Source organism: Lygodium microphyllum, chromosome 12, assembly GCF_053477565.2.
Source record: "Lygodium microphyllum isolate KBCC chromosome 12, Lygodium_microphyllum_v1.1.10, whole genome shotgun sequence".
In the NCBI taxonomy this organism is placed as follows: Eukaryota; Viridiplantae; Streptophyta; class Polypodiopsida; order Schizaeales; family Lygodiaceae; genus Lygodium; species Lygodium microphyllum.
This window is the reverse complement of record NC_141146.1, coordinates 152659636-152685667: the sequence shown is the minus strand read 5'-3', so window position 1 is coordinate 152685667 and position 26032 is coordinate 152659636. Positions and strand designations below refer to the sequence as shown.

General features: G+C 41.4%; 1 protein-coding gene across 2 annotated transcripts in view; it reads left to right on the top strand.

The window, feature by feature from the left end:
* The window catches only part of PNT1 (mannosyltransferase family protein), a 37816-nt gene extending 12869 nt beyond the window's left edge, over positions 1–24947 (top strand). Inside the window, exons 2-4 of one of the 2 annotated variants that reach the window (XM_087690260.1) lie at positions 9990–10061; positions 23745–24292; positions 24429–24947. In XM_087690260.1, the coding sequence (XP_087546386.1) occupies positions 9990–10061; positions 23745–24292; positions 24429–24755 (947 nt within the window). In that variant the 3' untranslated portion in view covers positions 24756–24947. Of the gene's footprint in view, positions 1–9878; positions 10062–23744; positions 24293–24428 lie in introns of both variants that reach the window. The other variant, XM_087690259.1, reaches the window with a different exon arrangement.
* Positions 24948–26032: the final 1085 nt, after the last annotated feature.

The following is a 26032-nucleotide window of genomic DNA, read 5'->3' as shown; positions in this document are numbered from 1 at the left end:
CTCATATGGGGTTTTCTGAGGAAGAGCCGCAATCGGGCATCGGTTGAGGATGTACATCAAAGTGTTAACAGCCTTGATCCAAAGGCGCTCAGGGAGCTCTGCTACGAACAAAATAGAGTGTGCCATTTCCATGGCTGTCCAGTTCCTACACTTTACGACTCCATTGTGAGAAGGGGAGTTGGTAGAGCTGAGTTGGCGTGAGATGCCATGCTTCTGTAGAAACTTGAAAAACTTGTGGGAGATGAACTCACCACCACTATCACTCATGCAATTGACACGACGACTAGTCTGTCTATGAACCAACAACACCCAAGTAGAAATATATGTGAAAGCATTTGACTTATGCTTGAGAAAGTATAGCCACATGTATCTGGAATGATCATCCACTAGCAAAAAGAAGTATAACCCGCCGTTCAAGGCGGTGGTGGATGTCGGTCCACAAAGATCAACATGAATCAATCTAAGAGGTGCCTTAGCACGATGTGAGGTCTATTGAGGGAATGGGGTACAATGCTATTTTTCGAGCTGACATGCTTTTCAAACATCTCGAGCTAGCTTCAAGCATGGAAGGCTTTCAACCAGCTCACGGTGTGACAACTCATAAAGAAAGTTATAACTAAGATGCCCTAAGCGAAAATGCCAAAGACACTCGTTATTCGTAGGCTCCTGAGATGTGGCTAAGGCCTAGAAGCTATGGAACACGGAGCCCTTAGCTCTCGGCTCGGTTAGAAAATGTGTCGTGTGGTATAGGCCATTAGACTATGCCTCACCGTGAGCAATTACTAAACTAGTCTGGGAGTCAAGGATCTTGATTGTGGTCGCTGTAAAGAAGATTGCTCGCCCCAACTGGCAAAGTTGTTGAACAGATAACAAGCTCATCCCAAGCTGAGGGCATGGTATACATTGTCTAGCGAAGCCAGATCCGGACCCTCGTCAGTGGCAAAACTGACGCAACCTTGAGCTTGAATGTTGACCAAGGAGTTGTTTCCTACGCGGATCTGCTCGGCTCGGGTACGGAAAATGTCCTCTATAGGAGTCATATGATGTGTAGCTCTACTATCCACAATCCAAACAGGAGCTGAAGTGCTCGGTTGTGACGAGTGGGACTCTGCGGTAACCTCATTGGGAGGCAACTCACAGATGTGAACGAGACTCACATCTATTGTCTCTATGGAGACAATGTGGGCCTTTGCAGACTAGTCAGACAAGCTCTCTGGAGTTGAGAACATTGTTGTTTGAGATGGCTGAACGGTAGTAGTACGAGTCTGACCTTTAAATTCCCCCTTGCCATCACCCTACCTCCCCTACTGGGGGTTGTTCGACTGAGGGACGGGGGTCTGTGACTCAGGTTTTGGTGCTGTGTCTCTTGCCTTTTATTGACATTCGTTGTCAAAATGGCCAGCCTTTTGACAATGTTGACAATACCTATTCTTTTTAGGTACATCCTGCCACCATGTTTGAGAGATTGAGATGTTCCTTGTGATTCCCCGAATTGATTTTGCTTTTGATTTTGATTTTGATTTTGATTTTGAGTGGAGGTTTGGTTTAGTTTTCCCTTCCCTTGTTCCCCTTTTTGAGAATGAGCAACAAGAGCCCTCTCTGAAGAGGAATTCATATGAAACTGATTGAACAACCGTGCGTAATGCAATAGCTGACACTCAAAATTCATAGAATGTAGGCATGGTAGGCTTTGAAACTATACCTTTCACAAAATTGAATTATTTCCTTGGGAGTTTATTTAGGAACAATGTAACCTGATTGTTAGAGGACTTGGGAGTCCCCATAGTGGAGAATTCAGCGAGAAGACGCCGATACTCAGCCAACTTGACTTTCAAGTCATCCCGGTCAGTGATTTTGAAAAGCTGGAGCTCATGGTCAAGATTGATACAACGGGTCTTATCTTGAGCCGCATAGCGGTGAGTTAAGTGTGCCCATTGCTCAAACGCTAAGTCAAAATGCTAAAGCTGAAAATGAATCTCAAGCAATAAGCCCTGCATTAGCTCGATAATAGTGGAGGCATTTCTAGCCTTTCATAAGCGGATAACCTCTTATGGTACAAGTGTGGGATCGGGTTGGGGTTCCAACTCTTGCATAAGATCCTATAGGTTCTAGGAGTCAAGGACATGTCTCATCAAGTTCGACCAAGTGGTAAAGATTGACCCGATAAAACGAGTCTCGTCATTAAATGCATGCTTGGTAGAAGATGAGCTGGAACCATGAGATGTCGAGTAGGTGGGGTAAGATGGATATGGCGGATAAGATGGTGGAGGGTAAGATGGATGTGTTTGATCGGTAGGAGGGGGTAGAGGTGGCTAGGCAGAAGTAGGCTATGAGTGTCCTATGAGTGCCGATTGAGGCGGAGGCACTGGAATATGAATGTTTCCATAAGGTATCGGTGTAGGTGGAGGCATTGGGACAATGGAGCCCTGTTGAAAGTGAGCCTGGGGCATAGCAAAAAGTCTACTAGGTAAACCCATGGAGACAAACTGTGGAGTCAACTAATCCACACTCGGGAGAGATTGCGGGGCATACCCAGACTGCAATGATCTTGAAAATGTGTGTGAAGTGGGTGGAACACCACTCGGGTGAGGGAAGGATGAGGTCCTAAAGGATGTGCCTATGTTTCCATAACTTCTCGATGTGATGTGCGGTGCGACATGAGGTGTCTGAAATGTAAATGTAAATGGTATGAATGGAATTGAAGAAGCAGCGGAAGAATGTGGTGGGATGGGTGGATTTTGAAAATGTGGTGTGTGAGGTGCATATGCATTTTGTTAATTTTTAACATTTAATGATTGGAAATGAAAGTGTGAAGATGATGATGCACCATGCAATGAAGAAAAAGGAACACCAAATTCATTCTGATTTTGTGAAGTAGACCGAAAAGAAGGAAGGTTAGAAGAAGAGGTACTTGGAAGGAAGGTTAGAAGAAGAGGTACTTGGCTATTTCTTATAATTCCCATGACGTGTATTAACATACAAGAATTGGTTCTCAAGAGGACCTTTTCCGTAGTCAACGGACTAGATTTTTTCTTTCACATGATCTCTACCAGAATATTGCAAAGCAGAAGAGGTAAAAGAAGAAGGAACAAAAGACGAATCTAAATTATCTTGCACCGGAGTGGATGGAAGAGGATGAAAGAGAGGAACATACTCTGGGTTTTGTTCTCCAAGAGGGGTGCCCATCCTTGATGGAGGTCTTGACGGCCTTGCAACATCATCAGATTTACACGCAACATCTCAAGAGAGAAATTCATGCATACCTTTATTTAGAAGTTTTTCTTGAAGGGCAATCCTTCGATCGAGCTCCTCAATCTTCTTTTATCTATAAGCTATGATCAGTTTGTATTCTTCAAAGATCAGCTTGCCTAGCTTTTCTTCCATGTAATCACGTATCTTCCACCATGTCGGAACTTTGTGGAGCAAGCTGATCAGCCGACTCTCGCTCGGTTCTCGGCATAGTTGGTTCAGGAGACTGAATCGGTGTTGTTGTGTTCGAAGTCATTTGAACCTCTTGTTGTTTTTCCTTCTTTTGTAGAGCTTTCAGATCAAGGGCCTAGGTTTCTTAGAGAGTACTAGGCTTTGATACCATATAAAGCAATACTCTAACATAGAAACATAAACAGAAACCGTACAACAAAGCACAGATTGATAAAAGAACACAGTTAGGGTTAGGGTAACTCAGAGACAATGAACATAGTGAATGAATGAAGTGATATGACTACTGAATATACGATGCTCATGTAGCAAATACACTATGTAGTGAATAAAAACTGAACCTTGAACTCTTGTATCTCCAGGATCAGGGCAAGGGTTACTGAGCTAGAGAGTGTGTTGTACTCAGAACGGATCGCGAATTGTAGCAAAGCAGCCGACAGATATCGAACATCAGTAAACGCAGAAGTGAGAAGTTGGATTTGATGCACACCACAGTGAGGAGAGAGAAAGACTAAAAACGCAGCCTGCAGGAGAGAGAAAGACTAAAAACGCAGGCAGGATAGCTTGTAGGAGAGAGAAAACTGCCAAATCAATCCGGACACCTTGCAGAAGATGGGCGATAGCTGGAGGAGAGAGAAAACTGCCAAATGACAGCTATAGTGGCTGGGCGACAGCCTGTAGGAAGTAAATGCAGGGTTGTGATGACGTGGCAGGCTGTACAACAACATGTCTTCTTAGGGACTATAGTCGCCTAGTTGGAATCAGCTCCAAACTGCGTGAAGAGAGCTGGAAATGAGGCGCCAACTGATGGAGACAGCAATGGACAGCTTCGACAGAGATGTCCTCCGCGAATGATGTGGACAAGAAGCTGAAACACTTGAAATCTGCAAAAACGAGATTGAGGGCTGAATGGAGGGGCAGTATACGTATTTATAGAAAGTTTGGGCCCTCCCAAGTGGGTTTGTGCTTATGGGACACAGAAACTCTCTAGGATCGCGTTTCTTTTAAATAAACTAGGTTTCTTCATTAATTAAGCATGTTTTGGGGCTGTTGAAGTAAAGCTAATGCATTTTTAGCTCAATAGCATCCTTATTGGAGATAAAATTCACATAAACTGAAAATGCAAATGTTACAACTTTAATCTTGAACAGTGGATAGCTTGTTGGCCCCAAAATTGGTGCCCCTTGTGATATTTCTTTAACTTTTATTGCAAATGGATGGAGTACAACAGAGATCCTGTGACCTCCTTTGTTAATCCAAGTACCACTTGTAAAAATTGACCAACAAGTCTCCAAACTAATTCTCCCTTGGGATCTTCACCTTGCTCCTTGAAATACAAATTCATTCCCAAATTTGATATTGGGTGGATAGCCTCTTGAATATCTCTGAAATTCCTTAATTTTAGTCGTTGGAATGCAAGTCCTAGGCCCTCAATTTTAAGCACCTATCTTGAGGTGGTTGTCAAACCCTAATTTTTATTGTAAATGAGAATTTATAGCAGAGATTTTCCAATATCTCTATCTCTGATGACTCAAAATTCTGCTGAGATAATTCGAGAGATGGTTGGGAGATGAGAGACAATGTTGTAGAGAGAGAGATTTTAGAGAGATTTTGGAGTTTCATGGGGAGAAATGCTAAAAAACTTCTGTTGTCTTGCTCAAACAGCCATGGAAGCTGTCACCTACAGCATAGGACCACCAGAAAGGCTGTTGTCCCCCTCTGTATGTTGTCACTTGCACTAGAAATACCTTGGGCTGCTGTCACCTGTTCTTAGAGGGCTCCAAATTGCTATCACTTGTTGTAGAAATGGTTTCTGGTGGCCGCAAATCATATTGACAGCATCTCCTCACTCTCTAATAGCCTCCTTCTCTCTCTCTCTTGTAATTGTTGAAATAGACTTCCACCAACAAAAACGTTATTCCCACTTGCATGGGCAAGTTTTGCCAAGCGGTAGCTTTCTAATCCCATTATCTAGCATTGTCTAGCTTATTATATTAATTTTCGAAAGATTAATTCTGAAAATTAATTTAATAATTATCCTAGTGCCGCCCAAAAAAATAGTTATACTATCCAATAATTAAATTGGCTAGGCCAATTTGCCCTCGCCCTCCAAGTATCCTTGAGCAGTTATTGACCATTGGATTGGCATTAATTAAGTAATTAATTAATTAATGCCTAGTCTCTAATGTCACCATTGACACTTGTGGCTCATAAATTGGTCTAGGCCAAATCTGACATTGAGTACCGCCTAGTACCTGTTGGCATAACTTATTACAAGTTTTGCCTTTGGCAACAAGTGATATCTCGGGGTCTTGGATCCTACACTATGAAATAATTAACTTGTACCTCACATGTGCAAGTCACATTAGCTCATTTGATTAACTTTTAGTCCTAAGCAAAGCATTAAAATTTCATGCCCTTGGACAAAGCGCTCATTTTAGAGCTAAAATTGTTGTTGGGTATGGAGAGCGGACCGCAATGCATGCAAGTATTGATGCTATGTTGAATGTCCATTTGCATCTTATAGATTAATGAATAATGCTAATCTATGTTTTCTACATCACGAGTCGTATAGCGTATATAAAACTTTCATACTTTTTAAAATCTTGAATGAAACCCGTTTCTAAGATTTTACGAAACTCGTATGAAACCTATGAAACGTTTCATACATCCCGTTTTAGAAACCTTGGGCAACTATGGTGAGGGGTGTAGAGAAACTGATGGAGTAATCTGCAAAACAGTATTAGCTCAAGTGGCTAGGTAGTTTGCTATTATAGATGTGGATCCTCCCAAATTATGTGTGTTTGCTTATGGGACATGGAAAGTTTGGTAATTTTTGAATTTTGGGGCTGTTTTAAAGAACTAATTAAGGTTTAAATTTGTGATGTGCCTTTTTAGCTTAACACAAACCACCAATAATGAAGTGAAAATCTGATGAAGAGAGCTCAAGGCAGCAGGGCAATAGTTCGGATGTCAAAGCACAATTGTCTTGGGCTAGAAAGACCAAATGCAGCATTGTACAGCTTGGTATCAGTCTCTGATGATGTATGTAGCAGCTGGCAGTCAAATGTAGCTGCCTGAAGAAGAACTGAAAGTATCTGACTGCTGGAAATGATGTTGACAATGGTGGAGAGCAGCTTGGAACCAAAATGCAGCCCCAAAATGGGGAGATGGGTGGGGCAACAACAAGTGGTAGTGATGGAGATGGTCAAGAATCAAAATGTGGGTGTATATGATCCTCTAGAGGGCAGGGTGGCAGCAGGATTGTGTTAACAGAGTATTTGTCAGCTCATGTGTGAGTCTGAGCTTGATCTGGGCAGGGCATTTTTATTAGGTATTTTAGGAATTTTTTGGTGTGGCATTTTATGCCAGTGGAGCATTTTTATGCACCAGTCGGGCAGCATTAATGCTGCCCGACTATTAATGCTGTCCGACCAGCATTATTGCTCCCTACTTTTTCAGCCTATTTATACTCAGTGCTCCTCAGTCATCATCATCACCTTCACCATCTGTAGACTCTGTGGAGAGAGGAGCCAGTGCCAGTACTAGTGCCCACGCAGCCAGTGACTCACTGTTGTATGCAACTGTCTCGTGTTCAGATATATGGATTCCATTTCCCATGCATACATCTGAGTTCTCATCTGTATTGTGTTCTTTTCTTTTCTCTTTTTGTCTTGTGTTTCAGCAGTTTATTTCAGCGTGCTTCCACCGCTGCTCCACTTCTGACATGGTATCAGATTTTAGGATCTGTGCTCCTGCTGTGTTTTCTTGCTGATTTCAGGACTGTTTTGTACCCCTGCTGATCAGACGACTGCTGTTGCAGCCAGGCGACCTGTTTTGGGGCTGTTTTCAGCCTGCGTTTTTTGCAGTTTTGTCATCGCCTGCTGCCTACGCACCCTCTACTGCCTGCGTTTTTCATTTGCAGCTGCTGGTGACAGTTTTCTACCTGTTTTCCTGCAGTTTACAGCCTGCGTTTTGCTGATTCAGCGTCTCTCGTGGCTGGGTGACTGTTACTTCAGGCCGTTTTTGCTGTTTTTGACTGATTTTTTGACTTTCTGCAGCAGATTTTTTGTCAGCTCATGTGTGAGTCTGAGCTTGATCTGGGCTGGGCATTTTTATTAGGTATTTTAGGTTTTTTCTGGTGTGGCATTTTATGCCAGTGGAGCATTTTTATGCACTAGTCGGGCAGCATTAATGCTGTCCGACCAGCATTATTGCTCCCCACTTTTTCAGCCTATTTATACCCGGTGCTCCTCGGTCATCATCATCACCTTCACCATCTAGAGACTCTGTGGAGAGAGGAGCCAGTGCCAGTACCAGTGCCCACGCAGCCAGTGACTCACTGTTGTATGCGACTGTCTCGTGTTCAGATATATGGATTCCATTTCCCGTGCATACATCTGAGTTCTCATCTGTATCGTGCTCTTTTCTTTTCTCTTTTTGTCTTGTGTTTCAGCAGTTTATTTCAGCACATGTTTATGCTTCCACCGCTGCTCCACTTCTGACAGATTGGTGGCAATAGATGTGGCTGGGTGGCAGTATCAGACTGCTGGGTAATGATGGCATCTGGGGCTTCTACCTAGGGCAGCAGCTTTTGTATCTACTTGAGAGGGAGATGCCGAAGAGAATGCTGGCACAATATGAGAACTAGGGATAAAATTGGGAGTGCACAATGGGTCCCTATTTGTAGAACATATTAGGGCTAGAAAAAGTTGTGTTTAAAAAAGGGCCTTTTTGGGGCTGTTTTAAGAGTAAAAAAAAAGCCAGAAAAGTGTGATAATTTAGAAGGCAATTTTAGATGGCTCAAGTGAAGGGACATGCTAGGAAAGAAGGGGTAGGATGGCCATGCAAAGCCTAGGAGAGAAGATTGACTTGCAAAGTAGAGGGCATGTTGAGCTAAAATATGCATTATTTGCTGATTAGCCTCTTAAACAGTCCCAAAACACACTAAAGAATGCTATTTTAGAGTAAAAGCCCTAAAACGGGGAGCAGTTCGAGAGAGTTTAGTGGAAACCCTAATTTTTGGGGCGCCCTTCCACATCTATAAATAGACAGGCTGCCCCCATTCAGCCTTATTCTGTTTGTGCAGGTTTCTCACTCCACGTGCAGATTTCAGCCATCAGCCTCCTCCCACGTGGCTGTCCAGCCCTCGAGACCGTTGCTACTCCATCCATGTTTGCTGCCGCTGCTGGCGCCTTCATCCATGCTGACGTCAGTTGCTGGTGACATCATCATCTGCTATGATCTGATCATCTAGTCATCGCTAGCCACATCAGACACTGTTTCAGCTTGCTGTTTACAACACACTGTGCGCAGTTTCTAGCCTCCGATCGGCGGCACATTGTTGCATTTACCAGTTTCCAGCCTCTAGATTGCTGCGCTTTGGTGATCAGCCTGCTTCCATTCACTATTCAGCACTCCTACACTCCGACTGGTGGTTACAGACTTGGGATCCATCTCCGGTGGACGTCACACTACGACATTGCTCTGCCCTTGAGCATACTATACACTCTTACATTCATTTACAGCATTCATTCACTTCAGAGTTGTGTTCTCTCTCTCCCTTCTTCTATTTGTGTTTGAGTTTCTGAGTTTTGCGTTTAGGGTTTGAGTTTTGCCCTTAGTGTTTGTCTCTATCTCTTTGTGTTTCTATCGTGGTCGTACACACTCTGTGTCCTCAGTGTGCAAACCCTAGCAGTTTTCTTCACAGGGCACACAAGATGTGGAAAAGTAAAGGATGCAAGGTCAAACACCCTCTTAAGGGTGATCGTCAAAGAACATGTCTCGATTGATTGCTAGCCATCACTAAAGAGCCTTTGAATGAATCAGGTGCTGTCGAGCCTATTAGGATGAGATTGCCTCTTGGCTGTTGAGGAGGAAGGGATGATGCAAAGGAAGGTGGAATGGTGTGAAGGAAAGCATGCTCTGGAGGGATATCTGATGGAGCTACCTGGACTGATCACATTCAGGATTACAATCAAAATAGCAATGGATATGCGCTTTGGAATAAGGATTTCTTAACCAAATTATTTTTAACAGTTCTCTGCGTTGCTCCTTTTGATGAGTGTTATGTCTTGTCACTACTATCCATCTTTTCCTTGTGATTCACTTTAAGTTGATCAAATTTGATTTAGAGTATTAAATTTTCAGTCATGCAACCTTTGGAGGCAATTGAGGTTTTGATTCGACCATTCCTTGTTGTTGTTCACTGTTAGGCAAACCATATACTTAATGTGTGCTGCTTTTCTGCCTAGAATGCTTGGTCTTCTTTTTGTGGTGTCTTGAGGTATTTATGCTGAATATGCTGTTATTACTGTGTCTTTACAGAAGTTAATTGTGCAAAATGTATGTTATGAAAGCTTGCAAAGGTCTCGTCACAAAATGTGCTTAAGTTCCTCATAGACACTTCAAAGGTGGATTTAAGGATGCGATATTTGCAGATATACTTGCGGGGCATCTAATTTATGGAATTCTTAGATTACAAGGCATTTCCAGCAACAAGAGCAGTGTATGTGCAGCAGTATGGTTATTCAATCCTTTTACTTTTACAGTGGCTACACGTGGCAATTGCGAGTCCTTAGTTTGTTGCATTATTCTCAGAATTATATATGACCTTCTCACAGGTAAGTAATTTGAAACCTGCATGCGTTAACGCCTTTTCAGTTCCTTAAATATTAATAAATCTTATCATTCCTTACTAATTGGATGCCTCAAGAGTTTGGAGTCTACTGTTTTTCGTGCTTTGATGTGATTGTTAATGTACTTATGTCCTTGGGACTTGCTATTTGATGTTCGTACAAGATTTTTAGAGTGACATGAACTCTTACTTCTGTTAGTCACACTCAGACAGGTCTCATGTTCACAATTAATGACATTAATGTGGTTTGCCTGAGACAATATACATTGTAGTGGGTGACATTTAGATGGTGTATATTTCTACTGCCTTTAATTGTAACAATAATACCTCTCACAGTAAGGGGTTCTGCATGTTAAATAATATCATTAAAAAAACGTGTGAGAGAGATGTATCGTTCCATTTCCTACTTGAAGAGATGGAATAGTGGCTTTAAACCCTTGGACGAGGGAGAACTCAAACGAAGAAAAGATTTGTCACATTTTGAGAGCTTGAATTGACAATTTGTATGACATCTTATCAAGGATTCAGAAGAGTATAATTACTTAAGAAGCCCAAAGTGTTTGTAATGGTTTGCACTAAAGTCGATATGCAGGGAACAAATTAGCTGGCTTTGAAGGTGCTGCAGACACAACATCAATGCAAGGATGTATTTAGTGAGATGCTCTGATTTCAGCAAGACATTCAGATGACAACTGAAGAAAGGCTGTACTAAATTTCTCCATTTAAACTACTTTAAAGAGCAAGTTCATTCAAAGTAATTGAAGTCTTCAACACCATTAGAACCAAGAACTAGTTTCTCAATATCTTGCCATATACAAAATTTATTACAATTCCCATCAGTTCCTGATGGAAATTCTAAGGATGTAATTAGTTAGCAATCACAGGTAGTGAGTTCAGCAAGACATTTTGTATAATAGACCCTCTACACAAGCATCGTCCCCAGCTGAATTTTCAGCCATTGGGCAACATTGTTTGCAAAAGAGTGATTGGGTTTATTTGGCTAATAGAGGCCTGTAAGTCAATGCACTATTGCGATTCCAAGAAATCCATTGTTTCATGCTTGTACAAAGCACATCAAGTTGTATGTTATGGAAAGGTTTCATGGTGATGGGAGATTGACTTGGTTAATGTGCCTATACAAGGAGAATGTGGCATGTATGCCCACAAAGATTCTTCCTAGGGAGAGGTTCGAGGTCTTTTAATTGGCCTTTTAAAAACATTTCCTTTCAAAGGTTTAAGCCCATAGTTCACTTTAGGTGGGAGTGTTATACTAGATCCCCGTAGTTGTTTCAGAGTGGGACTCTTAACACTGACACTTTTTACCCTCGTGTGTGTGAGATTTTTTGCCATGTAAGATGGGCATTGAAGTAGTGATATAACCTTCTTGGAACTTAGGGCCCAACTTGCCTGTCTCTGTACTGCTATGTAGCATGAGGATCAATATGTGTCCTTCGAGCTGATCTATCAGGAGGATGTGTATATTTAATGCTTAGCTTTGGCATTATTTAGTTGTGCACATGTGAGGTGCATGTGAAATGCAAGTAAGTTAAGTGACATCGAGACCTTAGTAACCCTGTGATTAGTGGGGTGACATTGGTAAAAGCTGTAATTAGTTATGCTTAATAGGTACTAGTTGGTACCAGATGTCAAAACTTGGTCTAGAACATTTAATTAGCAATTAGTGTTAGTGGTGACACTAGAAAATTTACATTAAGTAATTAATTAATGTTAATTCTAGGCTAGTGAGTGCTCAAGATCGCTTGGTGATAAATTGGCCTAGCTAATTTAATCGTTGGCCAATTAGATATTTTTTTGAGCCATAAATCATTATTAAATGATTTTTTTGAAAATTCATTTAATAAAGCTGGAAATTGTTTTGAAGGATTGTCACTTAGTAAAACTTGTCTATGCAAGTGGAAAAGCTACAACAATTGAGGATGGTCGTTGCCAAGTTCAGGTACTAAAATCTCATCGGCTGAATTTCAATAGATACATCCTTAGGCACATCACCGTGAAAAGGCCCCAATGAGCTTACATGCAAGACATTGTGTATCTGCCAATGTGGAGGCAATTTCATTCTATAAGCAATGCCACTAATCCTCTTCAACACTTGGAAGGGCCCATAATATCTCATACTTTGTCTCGGATACAATCTCTCTCTACCTATCATCTTTTTTAGCCTTGCCTTTTGAAAACTTAGCAACACATAATCGTCCTCTATAAAGTGCAAAGCACATCTATGGCAATCATCTGTCTTCTTTTGCTTCTCTTGAGACCTTTGAAGAGCATACTTAACCTTTGCATAGGCTGCATCCATGTTTTCTACATACCAATTAGCCTCAAAGATCTTGTCCTTTGCGTGCAAAATGGGGAGGCACTTTCTTGCCACCTTCCACAACATCAAATGGAGTCTTGCTAGTGGAACTATGCATTATATTATTGTATGCAAACTCTACCAAAGGTAAATATTGCTTCCACTATAACTTATGCTCAAATATATAGCATGCCAAGAGATCAAGGTAGACTTTGCCTTTTGTGAGTGACAAATATGTTTGCAGATAGAATGATGAAAAGCCCTTTCAAAACAAATTGGTCATCTAAGGCTCTCGATCATTGATGATCAACTTTGGCATGCCATGATATTTAAACATATGCTACAAAAATAAGTTTGCCATATGATTATCCTTTATTCCCTTTCTTAGCAGAATGAAATGGGTCTGCTTATTGAACTTGCAAATAATTGTCCATATCCCATCGTTCTCCATAGGTGTCCCAGGAAGCTCAAAGATAAAGTCCATAGGAATGCTTTACCAAGGCGGATCTAGAATAGGCAAGGGCTGCAATAAGCCCGGCATCTTTTGCCTATCATACTTCACTTTTTGACATACGATGCATGTCTTGATAAACTACTCAACATCATGTCTCAAAGAAGACCAATAAAAGAAATGCTTCATTGCTTTTAACTATGGCATCGATCCCTGTATGTCCTACGTAAGGAGAAGCATGACTCTCCGTGATCACCTTAGGCTTCAACTGCTTTGTGATACACAGTTGCCCATGTATCATTAGAAAACCATTTCTAAGCACAAAGTGCTCATGGCTTTGGCAGTCCTTCCGCAAGTGACCCTTCTTACCGTAGTGATAATATTGGGCCTTTGACGAATTCTTTCTGTCACCCCTCTGTGAAGCTGTAAAGGCCTCACTGGAATCGCCATAATGAGATGAGAGCCTCCCCTGTAAACACGAAGATATCTCATGCTCAAGTAGTATCGAGGACATATGTGTAAAGCTCACATGTGTAGAGGATGTCTGTGCCCTCAAAGCATTCGCTACTCCATCAAACTCTGGGGGGAGCTTGTAGAGTACCGTACCCACTAGATGTGCCTATGGAAGGGTAGACTGCATGTGTTGAAGCTGTCCATAAAGGGTCACAACACGCATGGGGGAAGGTGCCTCGTACAACATCTGAAGCTTCGACTATATTTTTGATGATGTCTTACAGGAGGTAATTGCCGGTAGAACTTACACCAAAGCAGTGCAACATATGCATAGGTATCATTCGAAACCCATGTAAGCACAGCTTCCTCATGGTTGTCCTCATCAAAATCTTCGGGAAGAGGAAAAGGATGCTAAGGCTGAGGAATAGCTCCACAGACAATGTACCAAAGCCACTTTTGCACAAACCAAGTTTTCATCATAGCACTCCATGTAAGATAGCTAGGTCCATGTAACTTATCATTTGTAGAAGTGCACGGAGGAGCCATCTAGAGAGGAAAAGAAGAGAAGATAGAGGGTGTACGGAGAAGGAATACAGCCAAACCAACAGCAAAGACTTTACAAAATGAGAGTTTACATGCAGTGTAACAAAAAATCTGATTAAAAAATGAAGGCCAACTATTGCAAAATGAAGAAAAACCAGTCAAAAATTGCCAAAAACAGCAAAAACGGCCTGTACAAGCAATCGCCCTTGCCCAGTCATGGTTAGGGGCAGAAAACCAAAAACGTATGCTGGTGGAGCATTGAATGCAACAAATTGACAATTGCAAGCTGAAATCTAGGTGCAGGCTGAAAACGTAGGTTACTGGTTTGGAAAACGCAGGCCTGATCGGCAGGGGGGAGAAAGACCTATAATCAGTAGAAAAATCATAGCAAGAATCGAGATCCTGCACTTTGATGCCATATCACATGTGGTGCAACAATGGAAGCATAGATAAGTGCTGAAATAAACTGCTTAACACAAGACAGAAGAGAAAGGAAACAAAAGAAAAAAAGAACAAAAGAACATTGCAAAGGAAGAGAACTGAGAGATGTGCTTGGGAAATGGAATCCATATATGAAACACAAGAATGACGCGTACAACAGTGAGCCATTGGCTATGTAGGCATCGGCATTGGCTCCTCTCTCCAAGAGGAAGACCACTTGAAGAATGAAGATGACTGAATGAGAGGAGGAGGAGTCACTGAATAAATAGACCCAAAATATGCCAAATATGGCAGCTAACAGCCAACATTCAATGCTGGTCAGCCAGCAATAAATGCCTAAATAATCACGAATATGACCACTATAAAATGCCTAAATTACCCAATAATGTCAAGCATAGCCCAAACTCACACGAGTTGACTAGATTGCTAACAAGTTCATGCTATTTATAGCCCCTCCACTAGTTGGCAGATTATTCTTCTCATTTCTTTGGCAGGTGCACACTCCAACTTGGTGACTCTCCTTTGTCTTTGGTGTTGCCTTCATCTTTGGTCTGATGCAGTGCCCTCATTGACGCCTTGAGCTGTGTGCAAGGATTGATCAGTTCTCTTCTTGATTCAACTTTCTTCCAGTCTTCTGTGTAGATTTTCTTCATTCATTCTCTTATTTTCTTATAGTCTTTCTCTTTCCTTCTCTCTCCTTGTTCATGTTTCCTCTTTCATTGCGTACTCTCACATGGTATCATCGCCAATGTAAGGACTTGGAGTCTCTACAAAGGAAAGACCCCACTTAGGTTGTTGTTTGGAGTTGTTTTGGCAACAGGTTGGTAGGAGAGCGGGCTCTATAGGCTCGAGTCCCCTTCCCTTGTGTAGGGTCCTTCGAGGTAGTTGTCTATTGCTACACCCATTTCTGCTTGTGCACCATGTATTTCACAAGTTTTTTTTCATGCCCCACCCTCTCCTTTGGTGGTTTTCTCATTATCCCCATTCCTTTTAGAGGGGGATGATCTCGGTGATGTGGTTGTGACTTTCCTAGTCCGTAGTGTTGCAGAGGGGAATTTCCAAGATTGTGAAGAGCTTCTTCATTAGTAGTCTACATCGATAGACTTCATTGTCATTGGCACTCTTATTGTCACACTCGAATCCGCATCTTCTTCAGGAATCAGTCTTCAACGACATTTAGAATTTGAGAGGGGGTGCTCGCAATCATGTTTGTCATGCACTATCATCTCGTGCTTGTGAGCCTAAGTTTAAGTCAGATGAGGACATTAGGAGCTTTGATATGTTTGTCATGTGCTTTGACAGAGGAAACAACTCTATTTGAGCATGTATTTTTTTCTTTATTTGGATTTTTAGTGTGCATTTTTTTCCCATGTCGGCATTTATGATGCCTTTTTTTACATTTTCGAATTTTTTTGTACAGTCGATTGCATTAAATGGAGTCCATAAGATTTTTAGTGTCATGAGGACGTGAAAATTTGATGCTTTGCTTATGTTTAATTGACATTTGATTAAAGGATTAATCAAATGTGCAATTAAAAGATTCACATGTGTTGCACATGTGAGGTGCAAGCTACTTTTTTACAATTGAAAGCCCAAGGACCCTGGGAAAGGATGGGTGCCAAAGGCAAAAGTTGTAACAAGTTCTAGGTGAATTTTGGTGTCAGTTTGCCCCTAGGACCATTAATTGGCCATTAAGTGTCAGCGGTGACACTAGGGACTAGGCATTAATTAATGGATTAATGCTTGTCCAAGGGTCAATTAGTGCATGGGACCACTTTGCGTTGCAAATGGCCTAGCCAATTAATTTTTGGATGGGCAAGGTCAATTTTTTGGGCATGGATTAAGGGCTGAATTAAATTTCAGAATTAATTAATTTTGAAAATTGATTAAATGGCTGGAAATTGTTGAAAATGGATTAAGAAAGCTGCCACTTGGCAAAACTTTCCCATGCAAGTGGGGAAAAGGCTAAATAGGGCTGAAGGGAGAGGGAAATCTCGTTTTTTCATTTTGGAGCTGTTGGGAAGAGATGTTGGACTGTTGCTGCCAGCTTTTGGGGCCATTTCCCAGCCATTGGAGACCATTTTGGTGATGGAGATTGCATATTCTTGACCTTGGGAAGCTGACAATTGCTGCTGATGCACTTTCTCTTGAAGATCACGGTCTTTGATACTCCTATTGTTGTTGGTGCATCCGTTTGGGGCTGGTACAGCAGGGCAGCAGCTGATTTTGATCAGTTCTTTGCGACAAATCTCAGAATTTTTTCTCTCTACAGCATTCTCTCATCTACTTCAGCCTATGCTCAGCCATTCTCAGCAATTCTTAGCCATTCGGAGAAGATCTCAGCCATTTTTGGTGGGCTGATCTGTAATTTCTGCAGTAAACCCTAATTTACAGCAGAAATTAGGGTTTAGCAGCCGCCTTGGGATCCGTGCCAGAGACTGGAGGCTCAAGGGACTGAAATCAGTAGCTGATAATTGAAGATTATCAAGGGATTTCGGGAGCTAGCCCATCCCAAACTGATTTGGGGCAGCATTTGGCCAGCCAAGGGTTAAATTGAAGAAGTCCTGGGTGAATCAAGGGGCAAATGACCCAAAAGGCTTGCTGGCCATTTATGACAACAAGAGCAATTGGTTAGCAAGAGGAGATTGAAGAATCTCGAGCTGTACTCCTTCCAATTGAATGAAAGCTAAAGAAATACCGCAAGGGGCGCCAATTTTGGGGCCAACAAGGAGTCTATTGTCCAAGAATGTTATGGTAAAGTGTGTATTTCAATTTATGTGCATTTATTTATTGCTGTAATTAACTCTTAAATCAGGTTATCACCACCCATTCCAAGAAGGAAGGCTGGTTTCATTTGTCATCCTCAAATGCTGGTCTTCTAGATTTGGGGGGTTTATGCTGTTTATAGCCCTCCCACTAGTTGGCAAATTATTCTTCTCACTTCCTTGGCAGATATACACTTTGACTTGGCGATTCTTCTCTATTTCCACTGCTGCCTTCATCTTCAGCATGATTTGGTATCCTCATTGATGCCTTGGGCTGTGTGTGGGGACTAATTAGTTCTCTTTTTGTATTCAACTTTCTTTTAGAGTCTAGTGTAGATTTTTTTCATTCATTCTCTTATTTTCTTGCAGTCTCTTGCTCTTCTCTCCTCGTTCGTGTTTCCTCTTTTGTTGCACACTCACACTTTGACCCTTTCAAGTTGTTACAGGGACATGAAATTTCGAGATGCTCTAATCTTGCCAATAACATTTGATTAAGATATTAGATGATAAGAAGTAAGTGATAGCAAGGCATCCCAAAACTTATTATATTACTCCAGATTCTTGCATCTCATTGCACCAAGCTTATTCCAAGCTATCATAATGTCCATCTCAAATGTACTAGTCACCTAGTTCGAACGAAACATTTGCTTAAATTGTATCCATGTTGATGGTGCTCTACCTTGCATTAAGAGCATGGACCATAATTGTGATGAGTTTCCCTTCAAGAAAGTGGTTGCCTTTTGAATCTTAGAGGATTGGATGAAGTTTCCTTCAAAATAGGCTGCATCAAACTACCGAATAAAAGTCGAAGCTTTTAGCCTATCTTGTGCACCACTAAAGGACTCCAACTTCACTCCTTTTCCACCCTCATCATAGTCTTTTGCTACCCTTTTGGGAGTCAAGTTATCACATATTAGTTGTTGCAAAAGGGGTGCATTTGTTGTATTTACATCATGACCAACACCAAAAGAAGCATTTTGATGATCATCATCACTCATTCATTGATCTCCATAAGCATCGAGTGGTGCAAATGCATTACCATACATGCCACTTTGTGCCCTAGGCATCATGCCAATGCTGCCATACATAGGGTTATGCATATTACCAGCCACACCTAGATATATTGGGCCTTGCACACCATGCATTAGTTGTTGTATACCATAAGTAGTTGTGCCATACATTTTAATATGTGGTCCTTGACCCAGCATAGCATGACAAATGATGCCATCACCAAAGTATCTTGGTTGCTTCATAATTGCATGCATGTTCGGCTGTCCAAAACCTATTCGATTGGCACTACCAAGATGGCCTTGCATTTGGGTATGCAATCCTAGTGGTACCATTTGCTTTTGCTCATCTCCAACTTTTAGTGCATCTTTAGGTTGTGGAGGCTGTCCTTTGGAAGCTTCTTGCTGTCCAAATGCCTTTGAAGATAACATCTTTTTCTTGTCCTTACTGTCCTTTTTGGGAGAATTTAAAAATCTCTCAAACTATGGATCTTTGGGCAATTTAACAAAGATGTCAGGTGTTGCCTTACTGAGCCTTGAAGTGGTCATCATACTCTTCACCTCCTTGCTAGTCATTACCATCTTGTGGCCTAGAAGGATCCATTTCTTAGTCAACAACCACATTTTCTCCTTCTTGTCCATGTTGTAAGCTTGTTCCAAGAGTAGGCATTGCATTTTCCCTTTCATTATGTGCATTTTCAGAATGAGATGTCATTGCTTAATCCTACTTACTATAAGAAGACATACTTGCTGTAAATGCTTTGCTGAACACAATTTCAATACTAGAGCAACATGTCTAACCTCCAATCAAGTGTCTCGATCCTTGCAAATCAAGGGCTTTGATTGTATCTAGACAATGGAACCTTGAAACCAGTCTTTCTCCTCGGAGAAGGTGGTAATAACCTAATTAATTAATAATTACAATAAGTAAATAAATCATACAGATCGAAATGCACACTTTACCACTTAATCTTGGACAATCAATAGCTTGTTGATCCCAAAACTAGCGCCCCTCACGGTATTTTTGTCTTCAATTGCAAAATGGATGGAGTACAATTAAGATCCTCTAATCTCTTTCACTAATCCGAGTGTCTGTTGCTTTCATAAATAACTAGTAAGCTTTCAAACCAAATTTTCCCTTAGTTTACTTGGGGACTGGCCTTCACCTTGCCCTTGAGAGACAAATTTAGCCCCAAATTCGATATTGATTGGTTGGCATGTTGAATCTCCTTGGACTTCTTCAATTTCAGTTGTTGGAATGCAAGTCATAGGCCCTCAATTTTGAGCACCTTCTTGAGGCACCTGTCAAACCCTAAATTTTTATGTAAACTAGGGTTTATAGTAGAGATTAATCAAAATCTCCACCTTTGATGGTTCAAATGGCGAGAATTTGTTGAGGAAACTTTAGAAATGGTTGGAAGACGAGAGAGAATGCTATAGAGAGAGAGAGAGAATTCAGAGTCTCATCATGAGAAAAGGTTGAAATCTGTTGCTACTACCCTGGTCAAACAACCATGGAAGTTGTTACCTACACTTGGAAGGCCTTGGGCTCTTGTTGCTTGCATCTGGAGGGCTCAAAGTTGTTGTGGTTTGTTGTAGGACAAGTTTGTGGTGGTTGCAAATCACATCAGCATCATCTCTCTCTCACAGCTTTCTTTGAATTCACAATGGTTGGAGTAGTTTCCCACTAGTCTCCAATAGCCTTCTCCTCGCTTGCATGGGCAAGTTTTGCCAAGTGGTAGTCTTCTAATCCCATTTTTCAGCATTTTCGTATTATTAAAATAATGTTTAAAATATTAATTAAAAATTAATTTAATAATTATTTTAGTATTTGGAAAAATAATTTTACCAGCTAATACTTAAATTGGCTAGGCCAATTTGCCTTCCAAGTATCTAGAGCAATTATTAGCCTTTAGAGCCTTAATTATTTAATGCCTAGTCTTTAATGTTGCCATTGACATTAATGGCCAATAAATTGGTCTAGGCCAAAATTTAACACTAGGTACCACCTAGTACCTGTTAGACATAGCTTATTACAACTTTTGCCTTCGGCACCAATTGATATCTCGGGGTCTTGGGTTCCACATTGTGAAATAATTAAACTTGCACCTCAGATGTGCAAGTCACATTTGCACATTTGATTAACATTTAATCAAATGCTAAGCAAAGCATCAAAATTTCACATCCTGGTGATAAATTTCATTTATGAAGAGTCTAAGTTTGAAGGTGTACTAATATCCAACAAGGTGACAACATTTATATACTTAGTGTCACATAGCCTACATCACTAGTGATGCGTTCGCACCCTTCATCAATACAGAGAGTGACAGCTTGCAAGCACCATTGTTTTCAGCCATGGCTACGAAGCATTTAAAGCACACACAAAAACTTAAGACTTGTGCTTCATTGGATGGGCCCAGTTGTGAGGGAACATTGTAGGGTTTGTAGAGGAAACACAAATTGTGTATGAGCTCAACTAAACAACTGAACTTAGAGAGAAACTCAACAACACAAAAGACAAAAGTGTAAAATCAAGGAATAAACCAATGAATTGAATGATACAATGTATGTCCAAAGAGTGGAGAAAAACCCAAACCACTATTTCTCAAGGAGTGGGTTGAATGGAGGGAGTCCATAGAGATGGCCTCTAGAAGATCTTGAAGCAACACACCACCAATCCCCCCTAACTTGATGCTGAAGGGGGAGGACCTATACGTGGGACAAGTTGGAGCGGAATAGTCCCGAACTCAGCTTGCTCTATGGAGAAGTGGAAGTGTAGCCCCACATGCTTCATCTTGGGGATACAGTGGGGTTCCTTGCAATGGCGATGCTCTTTGATTGCTATGAAGCTAGGCATAGGCGAGTTGAGAGGAAAATGTATCTCGGTGAGGTAGATTGCATAGTAGGTGGCATCATAGAGAGCTCTATGCTTCGCCTTGGAAGAAGCTGCAACAATGGATTATTTGCAGCTGGGCCAACAAACAGGAGTTGATTTGAGGGAGATATCTCAAGATGTGCAACGCACTCCTCTTGAAGTATTGTGGAAGAACAGATGTGCAATATGCAAGGTCAGGTCAGGGAATTTTTGAGCCAAAGCAACTTGCCCATTGCTTGTTAGTTAGAAGTCTCATCATTGGTGAAGCATCCAAATCCTTGATTAGTTTGAGTGTTAGATTGAATGGGGTGGCCATTGAATTGGTACCATTAGAAAATGCTAGAAAGTAGAGCAATCAACTGAGGTCAGCTGTCTTAAAAGTAGAAGAGAGCTATGCTTGAATGGATTGAACTTTTGAAGAATGCGAACTTGATCAAATCACCCACATAAAGCACAATGTAGCAAATACCCTTTGAATCCTTAATATGTACAAATTTCAATCACAAGGATAGGGTTGGAAAGACCGGTCCTTAAAGAAGCGATGAATTTGATGATACTAGGTCTGCAAGGCTTGCCTCAGCCCATAAAGAGCTTTCTACAAATGAAACACCTTATCTTCATGGACAAGAATAATGAAGTGAGGCGATCGAGCCACGTGGACCTCCTCTTCCGAAACACCATTCAGAGAGGCGCTTTTTACATTCAATAGAAACAATGGCCTCTTATAATGGGCAGCCAAGCTCAAGAGGCAAATGGATGTTTGTCATGCAGTAGGTGCAAAAGTATCCTTCAAGTCAATACCTTCTTTTTGATGGAAACCCTGCACTCTTCTTGAATCATCTTTGTAGCTTCTTATCATCTAACTTGTACGTAACATGGAAAAATCCACTGAATGCTGATATGGGAGCCTCCTCCTTATGACCTGCACAACATGCTATAGATCCTCTCTTTAAAGGACGTCAACTCCTCTAGATCTTTTGGTACCTCCTCCTTCCTCATGACCTGCATGACCTGCTGTACATCCTCCTTGTAAAGGACATCAACTCCTCCAGACCTTCTAGTACCTCCTAGTATTGCACCTAAGAGTGGGAAGTGGACTTGCATCTGTAGCATCTGACTTTGGTAAGTGGGTGCCTAGGACGTGGTGTCTATGCATGTAGTATGATGTCTTTGCCTCTAAATATCTCCTCAAACAAGGCCACTCGTGTTCTCATCAATCCACTGCAGTTCCACATAGCCAATTGCAAATATATCTTACAGGCTGGGCACCATCATCTGCACCCCTTTATGACAACCTTACAAATTTCTGTGTAAACAGCGCGCTTGTCCACCGTGCTGGCCTCCATAATCTTTGGCATACACTCATGGCGGTGCAACTTGGGTTGGTGTGAGGTCATTCACTAGGTAGATCTACTCTCCCTTAAGAGCCTCTCTTAGAGTGGGAGCCTCTCTATGTCTAAGTCCTTGAAACTTGAGATCAATGTTTTTCTTTTGTGGAGTTCCCACAACTATAGAGTTGTCTTCTACCCCTATTTTTTGACACATAGTTGAGCATCTTCAAGAGGGTACAACTCCTTACACCCCACCACCCGAACATGAAGTTTTCAAACTTCTGTCTTCTCCCGTAGGGCAGCATCCTCAAGCCATACTTTTGATTCAATTTGATGTCTCCTCCACTTCTGCTTCTGTGCATCTAGCCACATCTGCATAAGTGTGTATTTGTTTGGCAAATTGTGCACTAATCTCCTGCATTTCTGTTCAGCTCTTGGGGGTTTCTTTTATCTCCCCATCTTCCCTCTTCATGAGGGAGGTATGATGGAGGGAGAGATGGGGCTTGATGGTGGGAAGTTAAGAGGCCCCACGTCCATGCGAGAGAGAGAGAGAGAGAGAGAGAGAGAGAGAGAGAGAGTAGTGTCTCCTAAAGACCAAATCGCCTATGAGGCATATCCATGTACAAAGGAATATCCTCATGGTGTCATGAAAGTGAAAAGAGAATGAAAATCCTATCTAAATGAGCAACAAGTGTAGACATTATCATCCGGGCAAGCTCTCAATGGATACAAGTATGTCCATCTGGGGACACGAGGCTATATGCATGTGGGATACAATGATATGCCATGCAAATCGAATACCATCCAGTGAGTATAGGGGGATGTAAAATGAGATAGTTGGGTGGGGGTCCCTGGAACAAGCTCCTGAGTAGCTCATGGGAGCAAGTGCTGGCTTGGAGAGAGAGAGAGAGAGAGAGAGAGAGAGAGAGAGAGCTTCTGCAATAGACCTTTTGTACTTGTTGTCATATTGCACTCTTGAGTTTTGTGTTTTTCTGTTTTGGTAATTTACAATTACCCTTCATGAAAAAAAAAGACTCTAGTTGGGTCAATGCGCCCCCTTTGACATAGACTGTGTGCCCCTCTTGGACATAAACTGCTGTGTGTCCCCAAAATGGAGCTGGGCCCAACACCTCAACACACATTTTTCTACTGCAACTGAACGTGTAGTTTTTGTTTAGAGAAGCCAGTGGGAGTAGAAAATGGAGGAGCCAGGCATAGGCAAAGGTGGAGGTTGCAGAAATGACATTTTTGGCCCTTCAAATGAGATAACTGAGATTTTGGCTCACATTATGCATTAAGGGATGTGTTTTTCCTGCAGTTGTATATTGGATCTTGTTGTTTTCAATGTTGCAGATCATATCCATTTATCTATCCATGTTTTTAATGTGAAGTCACCTTTTGTTCTGTACGTCTCATTCTTATATATGTATCTATCACTGACCGTCAGAAGTGTCTTCTGCAATTTAAAAGGATTCTGTTGTTTTGTTAGGTCGCTTACTGGAAAGTGCTGTCTTGTATGGCTTGGTTGTACACTTCAGGATTTACCCAATCATCTATATCTTTGCTATCTTAATTGTTCTAGATAGTAATTTTTCTTCCACTCGAACTCTTCACTCTGAGTTGAGGAGACCAAGCTCTGAACCATGTCAAAAAGATGTGGCAAAACTACCCGAAGGTTTCTATCCAACTTCCAGCTTTCAGTTTATGAGCAACTTATTTAACCGAAACAGGTTTATTTTTGGGGTCGTTTCTGGAGGAAATTTTTTCCTACTTCAGGGTGCTTTTTATTTTTGTTACGGGGACAAATTCCTCCATGAGGCCTTACTGTATCACCTGACTCGAACTGATCCTCGGCATAATTTTTCAATATATTTTTATCACATATACCTTCACCATGGGCACCCCTTCAGTTTGTTTGAGCGGCTTCTGTCATTTGTTCCTCAGTTTTTGGTGCAGAGTGTGGTAACCAGTTATTATAGCAAGGATATTCCTTTCTGCTTTTTCATACAGACAGTGGCTTTTGTTGCCTTCAATAAGGTACATTTCCTTTTATCAGCCATTGATTTCCCATTACTTCTAGTGTCCACAAGCTTGATGTATCTAATTGTGTTTTGTTTATGTCGGCCAGCCATTAATTTCCACAAGCTTGATGAATCTGATTGTGTTTATGTAGGTCATCACGGCTCAGTATTTTGTCTGGTTTTTCTGCCTCTTGCCACTCATTTTACCATGGACTCGAATGAGATTACGTTGGAAAGGAATTATGTGCATGGTTCTGTGGACAGCTGCACAACTGCATTGGTTACTGTGGGGTTATGCCTTGGAGTTCCAAGGGAGGAATGTTTTCTTAGAGCTTTGGCTGGCAAGCATTGCGTTTTTTGCTGCCAATGTATTTGTACTGTCAGCCATCATATGGCATCATGATTTTCATGCCTCCCTAGGGCGTTCTCAGAAATTCCTAGGTACTGACAACGTCAAGAATGAGTTGAAAGTACATTGAGTTATGATAATGAAATCAAGCATGTCTTTGAATAAGAGAAGTTCCTAGTTTGTATAGTGAAACTGGGTTTTTAACTTCTTTCCAATGTAAGCGAAGTGCCAATTGTTGGCTGCATGTGATCTGCTTCATTCTCATTACTGTTTATTGGCCTGTGTATATTTCTGAAACTAATCGCAGAGGTGAACATAAACCAATGGGTTTGAAGAGAATGTGCTCGTCAATACATTACCAGCAAATCTGTTGTCACTATGATCTGAATATAGTGTTTTTTTTTTTGGGGGGGGGGGGGGAGTGCTATCTTATGCTGTACTTAAATTGTTTCCCATCTATGATTGTGAAAGCACTTGCCTGTATAAGCAATTTTAATTTAATTATTAAGATGGGAAAACACCAAGGATATTGATACGATATAATGTCCTTTTTATACTAGAATAGTTCTAGATAAAGACCAATAACTTTTTGCTAAGAACTTTTGTGGATAAGAGAGTCAACCTCTCTCTCTCTCTCTCAGTTTGTACAGTTCAGTCAGACTACCATCGTTTCTCAGTCTACATTTTCTGCATGCCTTTAGCTTACCCCCTCCCATTTCCACCCCCTCTTTATTTAAAGAGGCTTGACAGGTTTCTAATATGCCTAGGCACCTCCTCCTATAGTGCAAGGGCAGCACCTATGGGTGAGGGTTAGACTTTAGCTTCTTGCTGTGACGTGTGTCCAAAGCCTTTTTTAGTGGTCTGGGCATCACTGCACAAACGAAATTGAGAACTGGGCCCATGGGAGACACCAAATTTAGAGCCAAGTCCGTGGAAGGAATATGTGCATCAATAATTGCAACTTGGAAGCTGAGAATGTGGTTTTGAAAGACTCACTTGTGAAAGTGCTTATGTACTTAGCAAAGGTGGAGGGAAAGCTGGCAATAAGATGTGGCTATGGCTATGGCTAATGGGAAGACTAAAGATGATGATAGAGAAAATAATGAACAACATAGTGTAAGAGGAAATACATAAGGAAATGGAAACACTAAAGAACACAAATAAACAAGGTATGGTAGACACTATCATTTTAGTAGGTAACAATGCTATATTTCAAAAGGAAGATTCCATTCCATGCACGTTTAGGAGGTCTCTTAGATTTATGGCTTGAAGTAACGCAAGAGGAACTAGATGATCGCCACCACCAAGGATGCTCATAGACATACATGCTAGAGATGAAATTAAGGCCAAAACAAGGAGAAAAAGGGCTCAAGTGGATGATACCATGATACCTTGGAAAAACATCAA